General features: G+C 42.6%; 1 protein-coding gene across 1 annotated transcript in view; it reads left to right on the top strand.

The window, feature by feature from the left end:
* Window positions 1–511: 511 nt before the first annotated feature.
* LOC100704123 (ABC transporter G family member 23-like) overlaps window positions 512–19,700 on the top strand; it is a gene marked incomplete at its 5' end in the record, with an annotated part of 64,395 nt that continues 45,206 nt past the window's right edge. The window contains 3 exons of the mRNA XM_025897738.1: window positions 512–679; window positions 4,064–4,218; window positions 8,707–8,814. Coding sequence (XP_025753523.1) covers window positions 512–679; window positions 4,064–4,218; window positions 8,707–8,814 — 431 coding nt within the window. The remainder of the gene's footprint in view (window positions 680–4,063; window positions 4,219–8,706; window positions 8,815–19,700) is intronic.

Raw genomic sequence — 19,700 nt, 5'->3', positions numbered from 1 at the left:
GATGTTGGTGGCATTGTCTCTTTCCTTCACATTTTCACTACTTTGGAGAAGGGGACCCCTTTTCCGATTAGAAAACACAGATAGGAAACGTCATATTTGAATCTGAAGGTTAAGGCATTAATTTACATTTCTCTTTATGGCATACAAATGCCTATCCCTTCTCTTTTCCTTTTCCTTTGCATACTACTTATGTGGTCAGTCTCTTGCCACATACATAAAACATAATTAGTTGAAAGTGACATGTCCTCCACTGTATTCAAATATAGTGGGGGAACATGGCGGCTTCCATCTGAGAGTCTTCTAGCCCTCCAGTTGTGCTCCCACGCCTTACTTTAATGTTCCGGTCAGTATTGACCAGTCTGTCGTAAGGCACTTTTTCTAGCATGGTAAATCAGTTTACTTTGAGTGAACTTGAAGTCATGTACTCGTCACATGCTTTGCACTACACAGACATTTCCCTCTGCAAAACTAACGAAGACACTTTAAGTTTGATCTGAAATTCTTGTAACTGTTTTGCAGTTATGGCCTTTTGGGACCCAGCGGATGTGGGAAGACCACACTTCTGAAATGCATTGTGGGAACCCTGAAAATCTCACAGGGTCACATTACTGTTTTAGGGAAGCCGCCTAAATTTCCAGGTCACAACGTTCCAGGAAAGAAAGTCGGATACATGCCCCAGGTAAACATGACACTGTATCTCTTGGAGATTATGTATCTGAATTTCAGGAGCAGGACCACGCCTCCAAACGCGCTCCTTCCAGCTGTCATCTATATAGGTTCCCCAGTTCTGCAAGCTGTTCATTCTCGTTTACGTGCCCCACCCTCCCTCCCCCTTGTTCTCCATTCTTTAACTTCTTCACTTCTATTTAGTACATGGGGATCTGCCTGGCCCAGGAGCCATCGCCAATCCCCTTCGAGGCCTTCCCCAAACCGCAGCTCAATTCATGTAAAAGCATTTACTTTTACCTACTAAAACGCTATTAAACCTAAAATGAGGATGGGCCCAGCTAGTGAATTCATGTTAAAAGGTGTCCTCCTGCTCTTGTTTGGATTTGTTGAAATTCTCATGTGCCCCGAAATCCTTCAAATCTTTGATAAAAGTTTGTGACACAAAGGCAACACTTCCTTGTTTCGTTAATCTGTATCTGTTGGTTGCCAAAGAGTACTCAAATAGGCTACAGACTATCTACAGTCAGAAGAGACACCTCGACGGGACAAGACTCAGCTGTTCATCTGCATCTAAGGACAAAGGTCACTCTTTCAAGGATATCAATGCTCACATTTTGGACAGAGAAGACAGATGGTTTGAAAGAGGAGTGAAAGAAGTCCACTATGTCCACTGCGAACGACCATCTTTGAACAGAGGCGGTGGCTTACGACACAACTGTCTGCAATGTATAATCCAGTTTGAGATCCCTTCCAGACACCTTAACGCCAACTCACATCCTGGGCCATTTGACCCCAGTAAATCACATGATAGGGTGGGGCTAGGTCTCACAATGGGTTCACCCGAAACCTTGGCTGATTGTGACCCACAGCCGTTTCACACCTTGGCTTGTTTGATTAGGTAGAGGATCAATAAAGAGTCCATGACCCTCTGGGGTACACTTCCATAGGGCTTAAAATCTGGGACTCTCCACAAATTACTTTTAGAACTGAAGAAGGTTCTCGGATGAGAGGTGAAACGTCTTCAGAAACTTTAAACAAGTCCAGATGCTTTTCTTTCCAAGCTCCTTAGATTACGATGATCGGGATGACTGAGAACCTTCGCAAACACCATCTACAATCAAATTCTTTCCAACTATTTGTCTGTGGAAGGTCTGAGCATGATTGCTCTATCCAGAAAATAATCACCCTAACTTCCACATCAGCTCCTCATGAAATTGTATTAGTGCCTTGCTGTAAGGCTTCTGTAATTTAGCCTTTGCTGCATTGAGCCACCTGTACCTGAGTGAGCCTCATTTCTATCAGACTAGTATGAAGTAGATAACACAACATGGTATTGGTCTTCCTGTGTGTTGCTCTGAACATTGCATTCATTGATGCAGGAAGCAAGCTGGAACCCGGAGTGGGAGGAATGTGTTCTTTTGCTACAACGTGGACGGCTCTGGCTTTAACCTAGGAATGGTGAGAGGTGCCAAACGCCGGTACCACGAGCGCGTGGAGTCTCGCTTCCACCTGAGCAACACACGGAGTATGTGGCATGGACTACGCACCATTACAGACTACAAAGCCAGGGACACTGCACTGATCAACGCCGACTCTGCATTCGCCAACGAGCTGAACCAGTTCTACGCCTGTTTCGAGGTTAGCCAGGCGGCTAATGCTAACTACCATCAGTGAGAGACTGGTGATCAGCATCGCGGAGCACAACGTCCGAGCGGCACTGAGGAGAGTGAACACAAGGAAAGTGGCGGGGCCAGACGGCATCACCCGCCGTCTGCTGTGCTGACCAGCTAGCAGGTGTGTTCACTTCCATCTCAACAAGTCCCTGGTGAAGTCTGTGGTCCCCACATGCTTAAAAAGATCCACCATTATCCCTGTGCCCAAGAACAGCAAACCCTCATCCCTGAACGATTACCGGCCAGTTGCACTGACCTCGGTAGTAATGAAGGTGTTCGAGAGGCTGCTGAAAAACATCATCTCCTCCTCCATCCCAGACACCACAGATCCACTCCAGTTTGCCTACCAACCCAAAAGATCCACAGAAGACGCCATCACCCATGTCCTGCACACCACCCTCAGCCACGTGGACAAGAAAAAGGGTAACTATGTGAGAATGCTGTTTGTTGATTACAGTTCAGCGTTTAACACAATAGTGCCCAGCAGACTGTTCACAAAGCTGAGGGATCTAGGACTCAACAGCCGTCTGTGTGCATGGGTGTTGGACTTCCTCACTGGCAGAACTCAGGTGGTGAGGGTGGGTAGATGCGTCTCTAACAGCATCACCATCAACACAGGAGCACCACAGGGTTGTGTCCTCTGCCACTGCTCTACTCCCACTACACTTCAGACTGTGTGGCCACCCACGGCTCCAACACCATTGTGAAGTTTGCTGACAACACAGTGGTGTTGGGCGCCATCTCCAACAACGATGAGGTGGCCTACATGGATGAAGTGAAGAATCTGGCATCATGGTGCCAGGATAACCATCTCCAGCTGAACGTTGGCAAGACCAAGGAGCTGGTGGTGGACTTCAGAAGGAGTCAGCACAGAGACTACAAGCCATTATCATCAATGGAGCTCCAGTGGAGAGGGTGCAGTCCTTCAAGTATCTTGGTGTCCACATCTCCTCAGACCTGGCATGGTCTGCCCACATTCAGGTCCAGACCAAAAAGGCCAGGCAGCGCCTGTATTACTTCCGACAACTGAGGAAGTTCAGGGACTCGCCAGAGATCCTAAAGACTTTCTAGGCAGATGCTGTGGAGAGCATCCTCACACAGAACATCACATCCTGGTTTGGGAACAGCTGTGTTAAGGACCAAAAAGCTCTTCAGAGAGTGATCTGTACAGCAGAACGCTGCTGCAGGATTGCTCTCACCCCGCTTCAGGACACCTACACCAGGGGATGCCGGACTAGAGCAGCGCAGATACTGAAGGACCCGTCCCATCCTGGCAACAAACTGTTCCAACTTCTGCAATCCGGCAGAAGGTTCCACAACATCCGGGCAAGGACAGAGAGACTCAAGAGGAGCTTCTATCCCCAAGCCATCCGGGCCCTAAACCATAATACCCCCCCTCCACACACACACACACACACACACACACACACACACACACACAAAATATGTTCATATTGTCTATTTTGTAAAATGTTCAGATTGTCTATTCTTATTTAATTCACTTAATATACAGAATTCACCTGCTTGCTGCATACAATGCTACTACTGCACATTCACCTAATGTATATAATATATAATGTTCTTCCTCTCTCCCCCCTTTTGCGCAAGTCTTCTGCATACTCTGACAAAAGTCATGCATATGATGAATTTCCTTGAAAAAAAAAACCCAATCAGAGCATCAAATATTAGTTTCATGTCTTGTTTGCATTTGTGTTGCACAGAAATTGGCGCTGTACAATGAGTTTACCATCAGTGACACCCTGACCTTCTTTGGCCGAATTCATGGCCTGGCATCTAAGGAAATCCAGGAACGCATGAAACATCTCATTGGCTTCCTAGATCTGCCTGAGAAAAACAGCCTTGTTCAAAATCTCAGGTAAAAGCCTCATAAAATGCAGCACTTTACAGATAAAATTATTTTAAAGTCCAATGAGCTAAAGCTTATCTTTAGTTTTGTGAGAACAATAATACTGAAAGCAAGACTCAAGTAAAGAGAAATGTACAGTTACATCAGTGACATTCACCTTTTTGATTATCAGTGTTCTTGATCACAACCATGAGTAATCCTGCTGAGTTTTCAGCTAATTCCTTGTAAGAGAACCAAAAACCTTTAAACCTAATTATATTGTTTGAGCAACTGGACACCAAACAAGCTGCAGCTAAGGGCACATTTAAGCTGTTACAGAAGATGGATGCTTTGTCCAAATATTTGTCAAGCATTCAGTCATAGCCTTTTATGTGCAACTCTTTATTAAGTTGACAGCAATAATCATCTACTGACCCACTAACTTCATGCCTTGGTACCCTGAACAATTGGGAGCTTTTCAAGCACCAAAGACTAGGATATTGTTAGTGGTGATAGACATTTGGTTAATCCAGTCACTTTTCATCTGCTTTTTGAAAGTAATTTTTAGAGCATTCAGTTTGTAACAATTAGCAATGTTTTAATAACTGTTGGCTGATTAGTCCATTGCTACTACTGATGTGTTGTTTGTAAAGGAAACACCTCTAAAGCCCAACCTCCATAAGTAAGATCCTAATCTTCAGTTACTCATCCATGCAAGCAGGGGCGGGACTTTGATTTGATGGGCATACCGTGTGGCCAGTCACATGCTAAGAGAGACCATAGGAGATCATACCATTTTGTGAAAGGAGGAAGCGGGCAGATGTTCCGAAGACAGCAAGTGTAGTTATACTGTCCAGGTACACAGAGCAACAGAGAGATTGATTTTAATGCAAGAGATGGATTTTAGAGATGGATTTTAATCCATGAGTTGGGAAAAAGTGAAGAAACAAGCGCAAAAAGACAGAACAGGAGCACACTCTGGCTACATTTCAGTGATAATGCAGTGCTGAGTGCAGAATTTGTAAAATGAGGAGATGGCTAAAACGATACCCATTTTTATTTTCAGCCATTTTCCACTGTGGAACACAAAAGATTTCAAACTTTTGTCCAGGCCTTAAACCCCATGTATGTTCTCTCTACTAGCAGTAAATTAATAAAAATAAGGCTTTTATAAAAACACTGAATAAAAAAAAATGTTACCAAACACACAAAGCATTCAAAATTGCTAAATTAGGCTAAAATAGAAGGCTCTGAATGAAGAGTCATTTGGGAGCCTTAAGAGCTGGCGTTTATAAGGGAACCAACCTTTGAAAAGAGCTAAGTGCTAAGTGTAGTTAGCAGACTGATCCATTTATCTTCTGTGACATCCAATATTCTCCCATAGCTGTTAGTAATGGGAAATCACAATAAGCTGTTTACCCATGAAAAACTTACCAAATCTTTTTTGCCAATGCCAAAACCCACATACTCAACTCTGCAGCTCAACCCACAAATGCATTTTCCCAAACATACATACAATGCAATTAATTGAACGAAAAGGTCTACCACTGTGTTTAAAATGAAAGGGCAACATGGCATCTACCACAAATTGGTGCCTGCTACTATATTTTTAATGGCTTAATTTTATGTTTATGAGAATGCATCGGCTTGTTAGAAGATGTAATTACAAAGTAATCAATTTTTTATGTTTTTTTTTTTTAAATGTTTTTATTAGTACAGCATCCATTTCCTGGAAATAACTTCAAAAAATATTGGGACTAATTTAATTATAATTTAATTTAACACTGCCCTCACTCTGACTATATAAGATACAATCTCTAAGGCACTGACAGATATGGAACGCCAGGACTGCCATAATGAATTAATTAAATACACCATTAAATAATTAATTAAATGTGGCAATAAGTAATTAAAATGAGAAATAATTAATAAAAAATTTGTTTTACACATTTAATTAATTATTGACACATTTAACTAATTATTTATCTATTTCGCAGTTTAATTAATTATTTCCACATTTAAATAATTATTTAATGGTGTATTTAATTCATTCATTTTGGCACAGTTGACTCCTTCAACGTCAAACATAGACTCAGTCTGCGTTCACATTTGATATGAGGTCAGCACGTATAGTGGCTGTGTCCTGTTTCAAGATCATATGTAAAATTGTTGTCTGACCTGCGTCGATCCAGCCGCTCAGAGTCCGTGGTTACCATGGTTACTGCATAAGCAGCTGTAATTTAAACAGCTGGCACAGCGGAAACCTACCGGCGACATGACTGTTTATGCTTGTCATTGCAAAAGAACTCTCTGAATGGTTAACTGAAGTTAACTTGGATAAATTATAGTTAAGGAGTATCACAGATAACACCCACGGAGCAGTGTGACTGTTCACCACTACACTGAAATAAGTAGGCTATTACTGAAGTACACATGCTATATCATAAACTATGATATAAATAGGGAGGTCCTATTAACATGTTTAGTTTTAAAGGACACCTTCTTGCCTTTAGTCTCATTCATGAGCAGTATTAGTTTTCTTCTAACATCCAGAAGTCTGCACGATGTGTTTCATACTTTGTAACAAGCCTTTGACAGTTAAACATAACATGACCGAAAAAGCAAAAAAAAAAAAAAAAAAAAAAAAAAAAAAAGCGACAAAAAAAAAATATGTTAACCTCGTTTATTTTAGTTAAGTAAACTCTAAAAATTCTAACAGATAGCTGGTGCTTAGAATAGAGTTGAATAACTATTAAAAAACATGATATAATATTTCTGTTCAGGTTGCAGTCTTCATGATGAACATGCTGCAAACTCTGCTCCTCTCGGTGGAAATGCGCCTTCTCTTTCCTCTTTGTATAAAACATTTTAAAAGTCAGTTTAATCTCAAAATTCACTGTTAAATCCAAAACACACCAGATAAAGAAAAGCGAATGGTTCAGTCTAACACATGTGCCAGTGAACCATTAAACTTCACTAAAACTATGCAGTTATGAAACGTAACTTTAACCTCAGCCAAACCGATTTGCTCAGTTGTAAATAAAACAGCGAAGTAAACGTGACCCGACAAATCACGCCATGACATTCGCGGCTCAAACACTGTTAAAAGTGTAGTTGGTGACAGAAAAACGGGGTATTTTAAAACTTTACACCACCACCATTGCTGCCTGTGATTTGAAATGCATTCTGGGATACCTGGCTGCCCCAAGTCCACACAAGCAATCGATTATCTAGGATCGACCTGTCTTGACTTACTTTGCACGGCAACCAATCAAATGCTAGAGAAGCTGCAGTGGCAGGGTTAACCCAGCCCACTTAGTTTGATGGGTGAGGCTGACAGATAAAATGATTTCAAGTTGAGACATGAAGGGGAGAAAAGTGCCATGATGCATTAAATAAATAAATAAATCATTAAATAATTAATTAAAACTGTCGATAATTATTTAAATTTGTTATTAATTAATTAAATGTGTCGATAATTAATTAAACGTGTCGTGAATATTTATTTAATTAATTATTTCCAATTTTAATGAATTATTGTCACATTTAATTCATTATTTAATGGTGTATTTAATTAATTCATTATGGCAGTCCTGGCGTTCCATAGACAGAGATCATGTGACAGATTACTTTAATGGAAGGGCCATAAAGTCATCACTGTCATGGTGTGCTGTGTGAGGGCAGGAGAAGAGGACCCAAACGCTGGACTTGGTAAACGGAAAAAAGGCAGCTTTATTGCGCTGTGGCAGAAACTCCAAACATAACTCAAAATAACAACCCTAAACTGAAAACACAAAGCTACTAACAAACACTTGGAATCGGGAGACAAAAGACTGGGAACACGGAGACAAAACACACAGCTTGTTGAGGGTACGACACGACAAAGAGCACAGGAAAACACAGGGCCTATATACACAGGGAAGTAATCAGGGAATGAGAAACAGGAGGGAGACACAGCTGGGAGGGTTTGGGCTAACGAGACACGGGGAGCAAAGCTAGACACACTGACATGAGACAACCCTTCACAATAAAACAGGAAACAAGAAACAGACACAGACTTGACACTGAACCTATACTAAACACGAGACGCAACCTAAGAACTAATCCCTCACTAAGAATAACAGAAACATAGAATACTAATAAACAAAGCATAACAAAAGCATCGGGATACAAACCATAATACAAAGTAATATAAGAACTGAAAATGCTGGGTCAAAATGACCGAGAACCGTAACAATCACTATCTTTAACAAACAGCCTTCTGTTCTCCAAGACGCCCTCACACCAGTTTTCATAAGAAGCTGAATTAATACTGATTTTGTTTGTGGTTTAACTTGTAGCTTGTCATAATACTGGGCTGCAACTTCTAGGTAGAAATCTTTTATGCTGGTCATCATATTTAACTGTTGTAGTAAAGACTTTGCAACAGGCTGTTGACCCTCTAACCTCTGCTTGTTATGCACCAGCCTTATGTAACTGACAAACTGCTTAAAGTGTCCACTCCCACTTGTGTTCCAGTGGGGGTCAGCAGCGAAGAGTGTCTCTCGGAGCGGCTCTGCTACAGAATCCAGAGCTACTCATCTTGGATGAACCAACAGTTGGAGTAGACCCTGTTCTCAGATCAAAGTATGTATGACCAGTATGCTTTGTCCTGTATCACACAGCACACATGTATAGTTGTTTTCCAGCTGATGCCACTGGAGATTTTCCTGCATAAAGAAATCATTTAGGTGCCAGAGCCAAAAGAAAATTGCTACAGTGTTATATGAATTAGTTACACTTCTTCCACTATTTCCCTAATTTTAGTATGCCCCTAAAACCCCTAAATGTAATTTTGCACTCAGCTTAATACATTACCTTTAAAACAATGTATCTAAAGGTAAACCCATATACAGGGAGTGCAGAATTATTAGGCAAATGAGTATTTTGTCCACATCATCCTCTTCATGCATGTTGTCTTACTCCAAGCTGTATAGGCTCGAAAGCCTACTACCAATTAAGCATATTAGGTGATGTGCATCTCTGTAATGAGAAGGGGTGTGGTCTAATGACATCAACACCCTATAGGGCTTTGGAGCGTGATGTCACTGGAGGTGGGCCACGCCCCTTTCCGCCATGACAGTAGGCTAGACACAGGATACAGCTTCAGCTATGGTTCGTACGTGTTGTGTTATCAGTTGCAACGTTTGATCACACGATCGTGAAGGCAAGAAGCTGGATAATGGGCTCTCTTTTAATCGTTTTTCAACCTGGAGGCAATGTGAAGGATCCCATGTATCCGATATTACTAAACAAAGACGTCAGGCTTGCATTGCAGCGGTGAGACGAGCGGATCGAGTTCTGTGCAATCCCCAGCTTTTTGTTGGTTTGGTCTCCGCATCTTCTTTCCGGTGAGTTTTAAATTAATTCATATCACTATTAAAATGCTTTTAGTGTTATTTTCAATGTGCTGAGGTCATAGATAATGAGATAAAACATGCTAATGTGTGATGCTGCAGAACCACGTCATGTCATCATGTCGACTGAGTAGCTTATGATTTAGCATTATTGCAGGCAAACCAGCATATGAAATGGATGTAACAAATCCAGACTGGGCACCAACACTGCTCATGGGCCTCTAAAAACATACTAAATTGCTCTCATTGTACACTAATCCGCACATAACTTCCAGATGAATCACACACCTGTCATGTGCACTAATTTTATCTTACCGCCTTTGTCCTATCCCGATCTTTGCATACCTTGTCTGTGGAGTCAGCGCATACACAGCAAACCAGTTTAAGAATTATAAATCCCTGGAGGCCGACATCCAATTCACGAACAGCTGGGTGCAAGATTTGTCCATCTTTATGCCTCCACGCTGCGACAACTGTACGTTGTCGTTAAGACAAAGGTAAGTCGGTTTGAACATGATAACTTTCTAAACAACTTCCTTGTTACAGTTTTTGATTTGCACGTACAGCCAAACCATCTATATTAGCCTTGGTTCATTACAGACCTTTTATTAAAAGTGGTTTTTGTGTGTTTCAGGTACTGCACTCAGAACGACTGAATGAAACTGCACTGTGACCTCGTTGTGTGGACACAGAGAGACCTGTCATACGCATCTTCCCTGATGCGGATTTCTGGGAACCACGTTTAAAGCAAGCACAAGACTTCTTTCTTAAAGTGTGTCTTCCTGAACTTGTTGGGAAATACTTCTCCAAACAATGTGCTGCTCTAAATAGCCTGTAATGTTTCATTTTGTGGTTCAAGATTGATGCCAGCTGTGTGTTGCCATGTAAATAGTTAGCAAGTACATAAAAATGAAATGCAAAGTACATGTGATAAGATCAAGAATAAAAAAAAACAAAACATGTATACTATTCTTTTCTGTTTTATTGAAACTACTTCACACAAAGTACAATTATTTACAATGAACTACACATGCAACACAACAGCTTTATGAATACTCAACAAGAGCAAGTTTCATTTGGCGCTGGTTTGACAACCACACTGGGGCACATATTCACCAAAACACAGCAAACCTTAACAATCTTATCAAGTAGTGTTGTGTTTATTTCTGCTCTGCCCTGTTCATTGCACACACAATGCTTCGTCTGCCCTTTAGCTTCTGTGATGCTGTCTGTCCGATCACCACTGTCCACATTTACAGGTGGTACCTCAACCTCCACTTGTCCAACACAACTGCTGTCCACAGCTATGACATTGTAATTTTGTTGTTGTTCTTCTGTCAGATCTTCATCGATTACTTCTGCACGGGGCACACCTTCAGACTCTGCAGCTGCATAAAAGCCTGTAAGATAAAATTAGTGCACATGACAGGTGTGTGATTCATCTGGAAGTTATGTGCGGATTAGTGTACAATGAGAGCAATTTAGTATGTTTTTAGAGGCCCATGAGCAGTGTTGGTGCCCAGTCTGGATTTGTTACATCCATTTCATATGCTGGTTTGCCTGCAATAATGCTAAATCATAAGCTACTCAGTCGACATGATGACATGACGTGGTTCTGCAGCATCACACATTAGCATGTTTTATCTCATTATCTATGACCTCAGCACATTGAAAATAACACTAAAAGCATTTTAATAGTGATATGAATTAATTTAGAACTCACCGGAAAGAAGATGCGGAGACCAAACCAACAAAAAGCTGGGGATTGCACAGAACTCGATCTGCTCGTCTCACCGCTGCAATGCAAGCCTGACGTCTTTGTTTAGTAATATCGGATACATGGGATCCTTCACATTGCCTCCAGGTTGAAAAACGATGAAAAGAGAGCCCATTATCCAGCTTCTTTCCTTCACGATCGTGTGATCAAACGTTGCAACTGATAACACAACACGTACGAACTATAGCTGAAGCTGTATCCTGTGTCTAGCCTACTGTCATGGCGGAAAGGGGGCGTGGCCCACCTCCAGTGACGTCAACTCCAAAGCCCTATATCAGGTGTGCATAATTATTAGGCAACTTCCTTTCCTTTGGCAAAATGGGTCAAAAGAAGGACTTGACAGGCTCAGAAAAGTCAAAAATAGTGAGATATCTTGCAGAGGGATGCAGCAGTCTTAAAATTGCAAAGCTTCTGAAGCGTGATCATCGAACAATCAAGCGTTTCATTCAAAATAGTCAACAGGGTCGCAAGAAGCGTGTGGAAAAACCAAGGCGCAAAATAACTGCCCATGAACTGAGAAAAGTCAAGCGTGCAGCTGCCAAGATGCCACTTGCCACCAGTTTGGCCATATTTCAGAGCTGCAACATCACTGGACTGCCCAAAAGCACAAGGTGTGCAATACTCAGAGACATGGCCAAGGTAAGAAAGGCTGAAAGACGACCACCACTGAACAAGACACACAAGCTGAAACGTCAAGACTGGGCCAAGAAATATCTCAAGACTGATTTTTCTAAGGTTTTATGGACTGATGAAATGAGAGTGAGTCTTGATGGGCCAGATGGATGGGCCCGTGGCTGGATTGGTAAAGGGCAGAGAGCTCCAGTCCGACTCAGACGCCAGCAAGGTGGAGGTGGAGTACTGGTTTGGGCTGGTATCATCAAAGATGAGCTTGTGGGCCCTTTTCGGGTTGAGGATGGAGTCAAGCTCAACTCCCAGTCCTACTGCCAGTTTCTGGAAGACACCTTCTTCAAGCAGTGGTACAGGAAGAAGTCTGCATCCTTCAAGAAAAACATGATTTTCATGCAGGACAATGCTCCATCACACGCGTCCAAGTACTCCACAGCGTGGCTGGCAAGAAAGGGTATAAAAGAAGAAAAACTAATGACATGGCCTCCTTGTTCACCTGATCTGAACCCCATTGAGAACCTGTGGTCCATCATCAAATGTGAGATTTACAAGGAGGGAAAACAGTACACCTCTCTGAACAGTGTCTGGGAGGCTGTGGTTGCTGCTGCACGCAATGTTGATGGTGAACAGATCAAAACACTGACAGAATCCATGGATGGCAGGCTTTTGAGTGTCCTTGCAAAGAAAGGTGGCTATATTGGTCGCTGATTTGTTTTTGTTTTGTTTTTGAATGTCAGAAATGTATATTTGTGAATGTGGAGATGTTATATTGGTTTCACTGGTAAAAATAAATAATTGAAATGGGTATATATTTGTTTTTTGTTAAGTTGCCTAATAATTATGCACAGTAATAGTCACCTGCACACACAGATATCCCCCTAAAATAGCTAAAACTACAAACAAACTAAAAACTACTTCCAAAAACATTCAGCTTTGATATTAATGAGTTTTTTGGGTTCATTGAGAACATGGTTGTTGTTCAATAATAAAATTATTCCTCAAAAATACAATTTGCCTAATAATTCTGCACTCCCTGTAATGTACAGTACTGTACTGCTATGTCTCCTGCTGTGCTAGAATGTAAAATACCAGTGTTATGACCATGTGCACTATAATTCATTCATTCATAATTATTTTGTGTAAGTAGGGTAAATACAGTAATAATTTAATTCAATTTATTAAAAATACAGTAAAATGTATCTGTACTCGCCAACAATGAAATATATTGATCGAAGATGATGACAATGATAATGAATTAGGTGTACAGTACAATAAAGGTATGTAATGAAGGTAATCACTGCACAGCAAAGCACATAGGTCCTCTGCATCAGGCAAATGGTAAATGGACTGGTTGTTATATATTGCTTTTCTACTCTGAGCATTCAAAGCGCTTTACATAACTTGCCTCATTCACCCATTCACACCCATTCGCTCAAGCACTTTTTTCTATGCTCTTTCTATATAAGGGCTTCTATCTAACATTCACAGACATTTGGGGTAAGGATATTTGGCATGCAGACTGGAGCATACAGGGATTGAACCACCATCCTTCCGATTAGTAGGTGACCTCCTCTACCACCTGAGAGGCAGGTGGTAGGAGTAGGTACGCCAGAGTAGGGCTGGGTCACAGCTGCCCTAACCCTGGGACTGGTGCGAGACCAGACAGCGCAATGACCTCTGGCATAGATGGAGCGAGCTGAGGCTGCACACCCACAGCAAGTTCCGGTTGCAGGTGTGTCTCAGAGCCTCAGGTGGAGAGGGACCCCCCCCCAAGCTTTATCCGTGAGGCAGACGGTGTTGAGGATGATGGCTGCTAAGCACCCAACTACAGTAGAAGGCTAGGATGGCTCGCCTGAGCCCTCAGCGGAGTCAGGAGGCTGGGGCGGCTTGCCTGAGCCCCCAGCGCAGTTAGGAGGCTGGAACCTCCGTCGTCCCCACCTGAGGAACAGGTGCAGGTGCAGGAACCAGCAGGGTCTCAGCTGGCCTGGGAAAAGAGATGGGGACCAGGTGAACCCCAGCTACCTTCACCCAAGGCACTGGTATGGATGTAGGGGTAGGTTCGAACGTAGCTGCCCTGGAAGCAGGGACCAGCTTGCCTCTAGCCACTGTCACCCAAAGAACTGGTACAGCTGCAGGGAAATGCTGGGTTAGAGCCGCCCTGTGAACAGGAACAGGGACTAGTTGAGCCCTAGCTACCTGCACCCAGGGAACTGGAATGGGTGCAGGAATGTGCTGGGCCAGAGCTGCCCTGGGAACAGGAACAGGTGGAGGTTTAGACACAGGGTTGACCTCAAGATGAACCACAGTTTCTGAAAGAGCAGGTCATGAGGTGAAACCACCTTGAATGGGGCTACAGTTTCAGGAGTCTCCATCACAGAGACATGACATGAAGTCTTTAATGGACTGGGTGGGTAAGTATTTATAACAGTCTCAAAAGGGTGAGGCACCATAACCAGCTCTGGAAGTGTTCGACTGAAACACACTTTAAGCAGTTAAACTTGGATAAATAAGTGTTGGCTGATGCTGGCTGGGCATTTGTCCCAGCTCGGATGTGGAATCTCAACAGCGGGAGGGCCTCTCCTCCGGCATCAGGGAACATGATGCACAGCAGCTGATGCCTCTGACATGCCCGGCCATTGAGCCTCCAAAGCACCGACCCGCAGAACCTCCGATGAGCTGTACAGCTTCATCGAGGTGGGATTGCGGAGCACTGTCAAGGCAGGGAGTTTGGGCATTGTTGAGGCAGAAGTGCCGCCCAGTGCAGTCTTGGTAAATCCTTGCGTCTGGATGAACAATTAATCTGGGATGAGGTCATGGAACTTGTTTTTCCGCCGGCTTGTGTCCCTCTTTTTGGGGGGGGAAGATGGCAGAATAGATGAAGGAGAGTGAACAGCTGGAGCACAGCGAAGTATCTGCACCCTCACCTCCTGACCTGTTATGGGCGAGGCAGCAGGTGGAAAGGCATGATTAGAGCTTGTGGAGTGTAAGTGAAAATGTGCTCGTACACATAAAATGGGGCTAGCCATCTTCGCAACACCACCGGAGAGGAAACATGGCTGGCAACAATCTAACAGTCGAGACGGGGGAAGCAAAACTGAACATGATGCACAGAGGACAAGGGGCTTTCAAAATAAAACAGAAAAATACACTAAAATGCAGACTGACTAAAAATACAGGGAACAGAGGGAGAAGACAGAGAGGGCGAGAGAGCAAGGGATAAGCGAGGGCCAAGAGAGGGTGAGAGAAACCAGACAGACACACAGATACATGACTGGGGAAACATGCAACTATACCTGGAGACCAGACAGACTTTGCAGGGAAACGACAAAGAGAGGCAAGACCCAGACAAACAGGACATGAAAGTGTGGAATTAAAGAAATTGTTTTACTGCTACAATATATCTCATAGCATTAGCATCGCATTAATAATATCACATATAGCTTTAAGACGGCAGGGAGACATTTAACACACTGACACCATATTAACCTTTATTACAGGTGCAGTCATAATCATTTTTATATTGTTATATCTCTATACACACATTGCAGTTCTGTGCTCATAAAAGAGTTGAAGCTCCCCCAGGTAATTAAAGGTTAAAAGCTTCGTTCGGCGTTAGGTTCGGACGATCCATTGGATAAGAGGCTGGGAGCTGAAGAAAGATCGCACACATGCTTACAAAACACATATAACATGCTTACAAAACACATATATATCACATATAATCTAGAAACAGATCTGAGCAGAGGCCTGAATGCATTCAGCAAACCTGTAGCACTAGAGTCTACTTAACAACAGGTGACAAGAAGGAGAGGACCAGCCCATGGGGACCCAGAGGCCTGAGACCATCGCCTTATTTGGAAGAAGATGCCAGAAAGAGGAACTCTTGTGTCTGCATTTATCTCTTAAAATTGATCATTGTCTGTAAAAAAGGCAAATAATGTTCTTAAGATGCAAATTATGTGCTTGTAAACGCATGAGGGGGCGTCATAATACCCCGATATTATAAAAGCAATCTGAAATGTATTTTGGGTGAAGATCCTTGCTGATGTTGTGCAGTAACTATCTTCCCGCGCGTGTGTTTAAATAAAATCATTGTTTTGACCCAACCCTTCTGGACTAATCTGGTTTTGTATCTTCCCTCAATTTCGAACCCCTAACAAAAGGAAACAGACTAAATGAGCAAGTACATAAAAACTAGAAACACAAACTAAGAGGCACAAGAAAACTATACTATAACAAGCCAAGACTAAGAAACAGACCACCACAACAATAAACAATGTCCAAAAGGTGATAAAACAAAATGCTGGGTCAATGACCCAGGTACCCTAACAATGATCTCCTTGACTCTCCACTCAAACCAGTGTTCCTCCCTGTCCAGGATGTGTACATCCTCATCATTGAAAGAGTGGCCACTTGCCAGTAGGTAGGTGTAGGACAATTGATCTTCTTACCTTGGATGTGTCACGGTCCTGGGTCGGTGACCCAGTGTTTTTGGTTTTTGTACTTTTACTTTTGATACTTTTATGTATTATGACTGTTTGTGTTTTGGTTTCCCAGTGTTTAGTCTGTGCTCCCTCTGTTTGGTGTCATCCCTGCCTGTGTATCCCCTCTAGTGTAGTCAGGTCTCTGCGTTAAGCCCATGTCTCTGAGTCTGTAGCTGTGTCCCAAAACGTCGGCTGCATCCTTCGGAGGACCCGGCCTTCGTGGTCTATGTGGGCTGGCTCCTTCGAAGACCAAGAAGGCTGGAAGTGCGAGGCTGTGAAATGGGATGGTCTAGCCTTCAGATTTGCGTCACCGCCTTGTCGGTGGAGTTTAATAAACTCGGCACTCTGCTCCTTGCTATCTAAAATATAACAGGACACTGGCGTAAATTCTCAACCGTCTCACACTTCTATTTAATCAGTTTTCTGTTTGACGTTTATTCAACTGTGTGAAAATCCCGGAGGAACCCACCCGATGGATTAATAGAGTTTTATTTAATCTAATAACTTTGATCTCAGCCAAACCGATTTACTCTGGAACAAATAAAACACTGAAAAAAGCCAAACAATTACATTTTTAAGTTATCCGAGTGACTTATATATCATGTTTAACCTGAGTAGTGAAAGAGCGGGGGTCTGAAAACGAAGCCGGGAGACCGCTGCTGTCACCGGCTCGAGTGACCATTGAACCCCCCGGCTTGCTATCAAGCTGGTGGGTAACAGACGTCTCCGAAAACGTCGGCGCACTTTTGCAAATATGCGATGTCTTGATAAACCAAGCAGATATTTGAAATTTACACGGCTACTTTCTCGCCTGAAAATATGTTAAAAGTTTATTTTGTGACCCAGAAAGATTAATAAGAGTAATTTTAAAACTTAGTAGCGGCCGCCATGGCTGGAAACTGAAATTGGCTGGGCCGCGCTATGAATTCTGGGATATGGTGGGCCACGAAGGACACACCCGACCCATCCTTCAAATTCGGGGAAATGAAGGACGCATTTGTCGGCCGCATTTGAAGGAGTTGACGATTTGGGACAGCCTTCGTCGCCTGGCTGTGACGTAATCAGCCTTCAAATGTGGCCTCCGGAGGATGCAGCCAACGTTTTGGGACACAGCTTGTGTCTTTGCATGTGTGTGTGTGTGTGTGTGTGTGTGTTTTTCCTGTTTTACTTTGAAGGTCCGTGTCTGATCTCAGTGTGTTCAGTTTACGTTTCCCCTGTCCCGTCATGTCTGATTACTCCCAGCTGTGCCCTCCTTCTGTCTCATTTAGTGATGCGCGAATCATGAACGAATCGTTCAATATTCGAGAATCACTTTACTGACTCATGAATCATGATTCACAAGCCCAACTGACTCACTGACTCATCCCTGTTGCTGTTAGCAGCAATATATCTAGCTTATAATTAAAATTGTGGAGAAAAACACAACATCCAGTATCTTAACAAAAACATTTCTGCTCTGAACTGGAAGAAAAAACCCTGAGTAGAAGCTCACATCAAGACAATAGCTCCTCGGTTCACAGTAGCATCGCTCTGCTAACATGCTAACAGCACATTTGAGCTACTCACCCCCTCCTTTCCTGTGCTGAATCGTAGGGTAAGCAAATCACTCAGGACTCGCTCACCCCCTCCCTCCTGTGTTGAATCGTAGAGCGAACGAATCACTCACTCACTCACTCACTCACCCCCTCCCTCCTGTGCTGAATCATAGAGCGATCGAATCACTCAGGACTCACTAACCCCCTCCCTCCTGTGCTGAATCGTAAGCGTAAGCGGATCACTCAGGACTCACTCACCCCCTCCCTCCTGGCTCACAGCTTCTTCTTCTTGGTTGGCAACCAATGTTAAGGCGCATTACCGCCCCCTGGCTCACAGCTCAGTGGACATTTAGATGAGAAAATATATATTTGACACATTTAAGGAAAATACTAATAAAATAAACAAAATAAATGTTCCCTTTAGGAATTTTTTTTGCTCTTTTTGCTCTATAAAATAGTTGTTTTCTTTTAGAATCACTCATCTTAGCAGTAGGATATACATGAAAAGAGAAAAGAAATTAAGTTTGAGTGAAAATGTAAATTTTTTGCACTCTCTGGTCAACTGACTCAGTGAATCAAATGACTCAAAAAACCCAATTCACTTCGGTGAGTGACTCATTAAAACTCGATTCAGTAAAAAGAATCAAATTTACCATCACTAGTCTCATTCTAGTGATGGGATTTCCGGCTCTTTTTAGAGAACCGGCTCTTTCGGCTCGGCTCACTAAAAAGAGCCGGCTCGGCTCACTAAAAAGAGCCGGCTCTTTCGGCTCCCAACCGGCTCTTCAGGTTGTTTTGTTGCTTTAATTAATTTATTATTAACAACAATATAAAATTATGCACAAAAGGAATTACTAATTTTTTTTTAAAAAACGTGGTTTTATTTATATATGTTTATATATAAATATATGCGGTGGCCCCTAGAGACAAAGCACATACAAACTCCAAAAAGCACGTATAAATTCCAAAGCACGTACAAACTCCAAAACACATTTCTAGCGTTAACCGAACTTCCCAAACAGAGCTACCTAGATCACTTAAATTACACAATTGAAAGCATATGTGTATTGTTTGTATATTTATACACAAGGACATATATATATTCAAATAATTAAAAAAAAATGTTCATTTACCTGTTACTACCACACACAGTGGCGGTCCTAGCCCGTTTGGCGCCCTGGGCGAACACTCCCTCTGCCCCCCCCCCCACACACACACACACACCCACACACACACACAAAACATACTGAATTTCACCAGAGAAACACACACACACACACACAAAACATACTGAATTTCACCAGAGAAACACACACACACACACACACCAAACATACTGAATTTCACCAGAGAAACACACACACAAAACATACTGAATTTCACCAGAGAAACACACACACACACACACACAACATACTAAATTTCACCAGAGAAACACACACACACACACACACACACAAAACATACTAAATTTCACAAGAGAAACACACACACACACACACACACACACACAAAACATACTAAATTTCACCAGAGAAACACACACACACACAAACACAAAACATACTGAAATTCACCAGAGACACACACACACACACACACACACACACAAAACATACTGAATTTCACCAGAGACACACACACACACACACAAAACATACTGAATTTCACCAGAGACACACACACACACACA

This window comes from Oreochromis niloticus, linkage group LG13 (assembly GCF_001858045.2).
Source record: "Oreochromis niloticus isolate F11D_XX linkage group LG13, O_niloticus_UMD_NMBU, whole genome shotgun sequence".
Taxonomy (NCBI): Eukaryota; Metazoa; Chordata; class Actinopteri; order Cichliformes; family Cichlidae; genus Oreochromis; species Oreochromis niloticus.
Note: the sequence above shows the minus strand (reverse complement) of the source record. Positions and strands in the feature narration are given on the sequence as shown.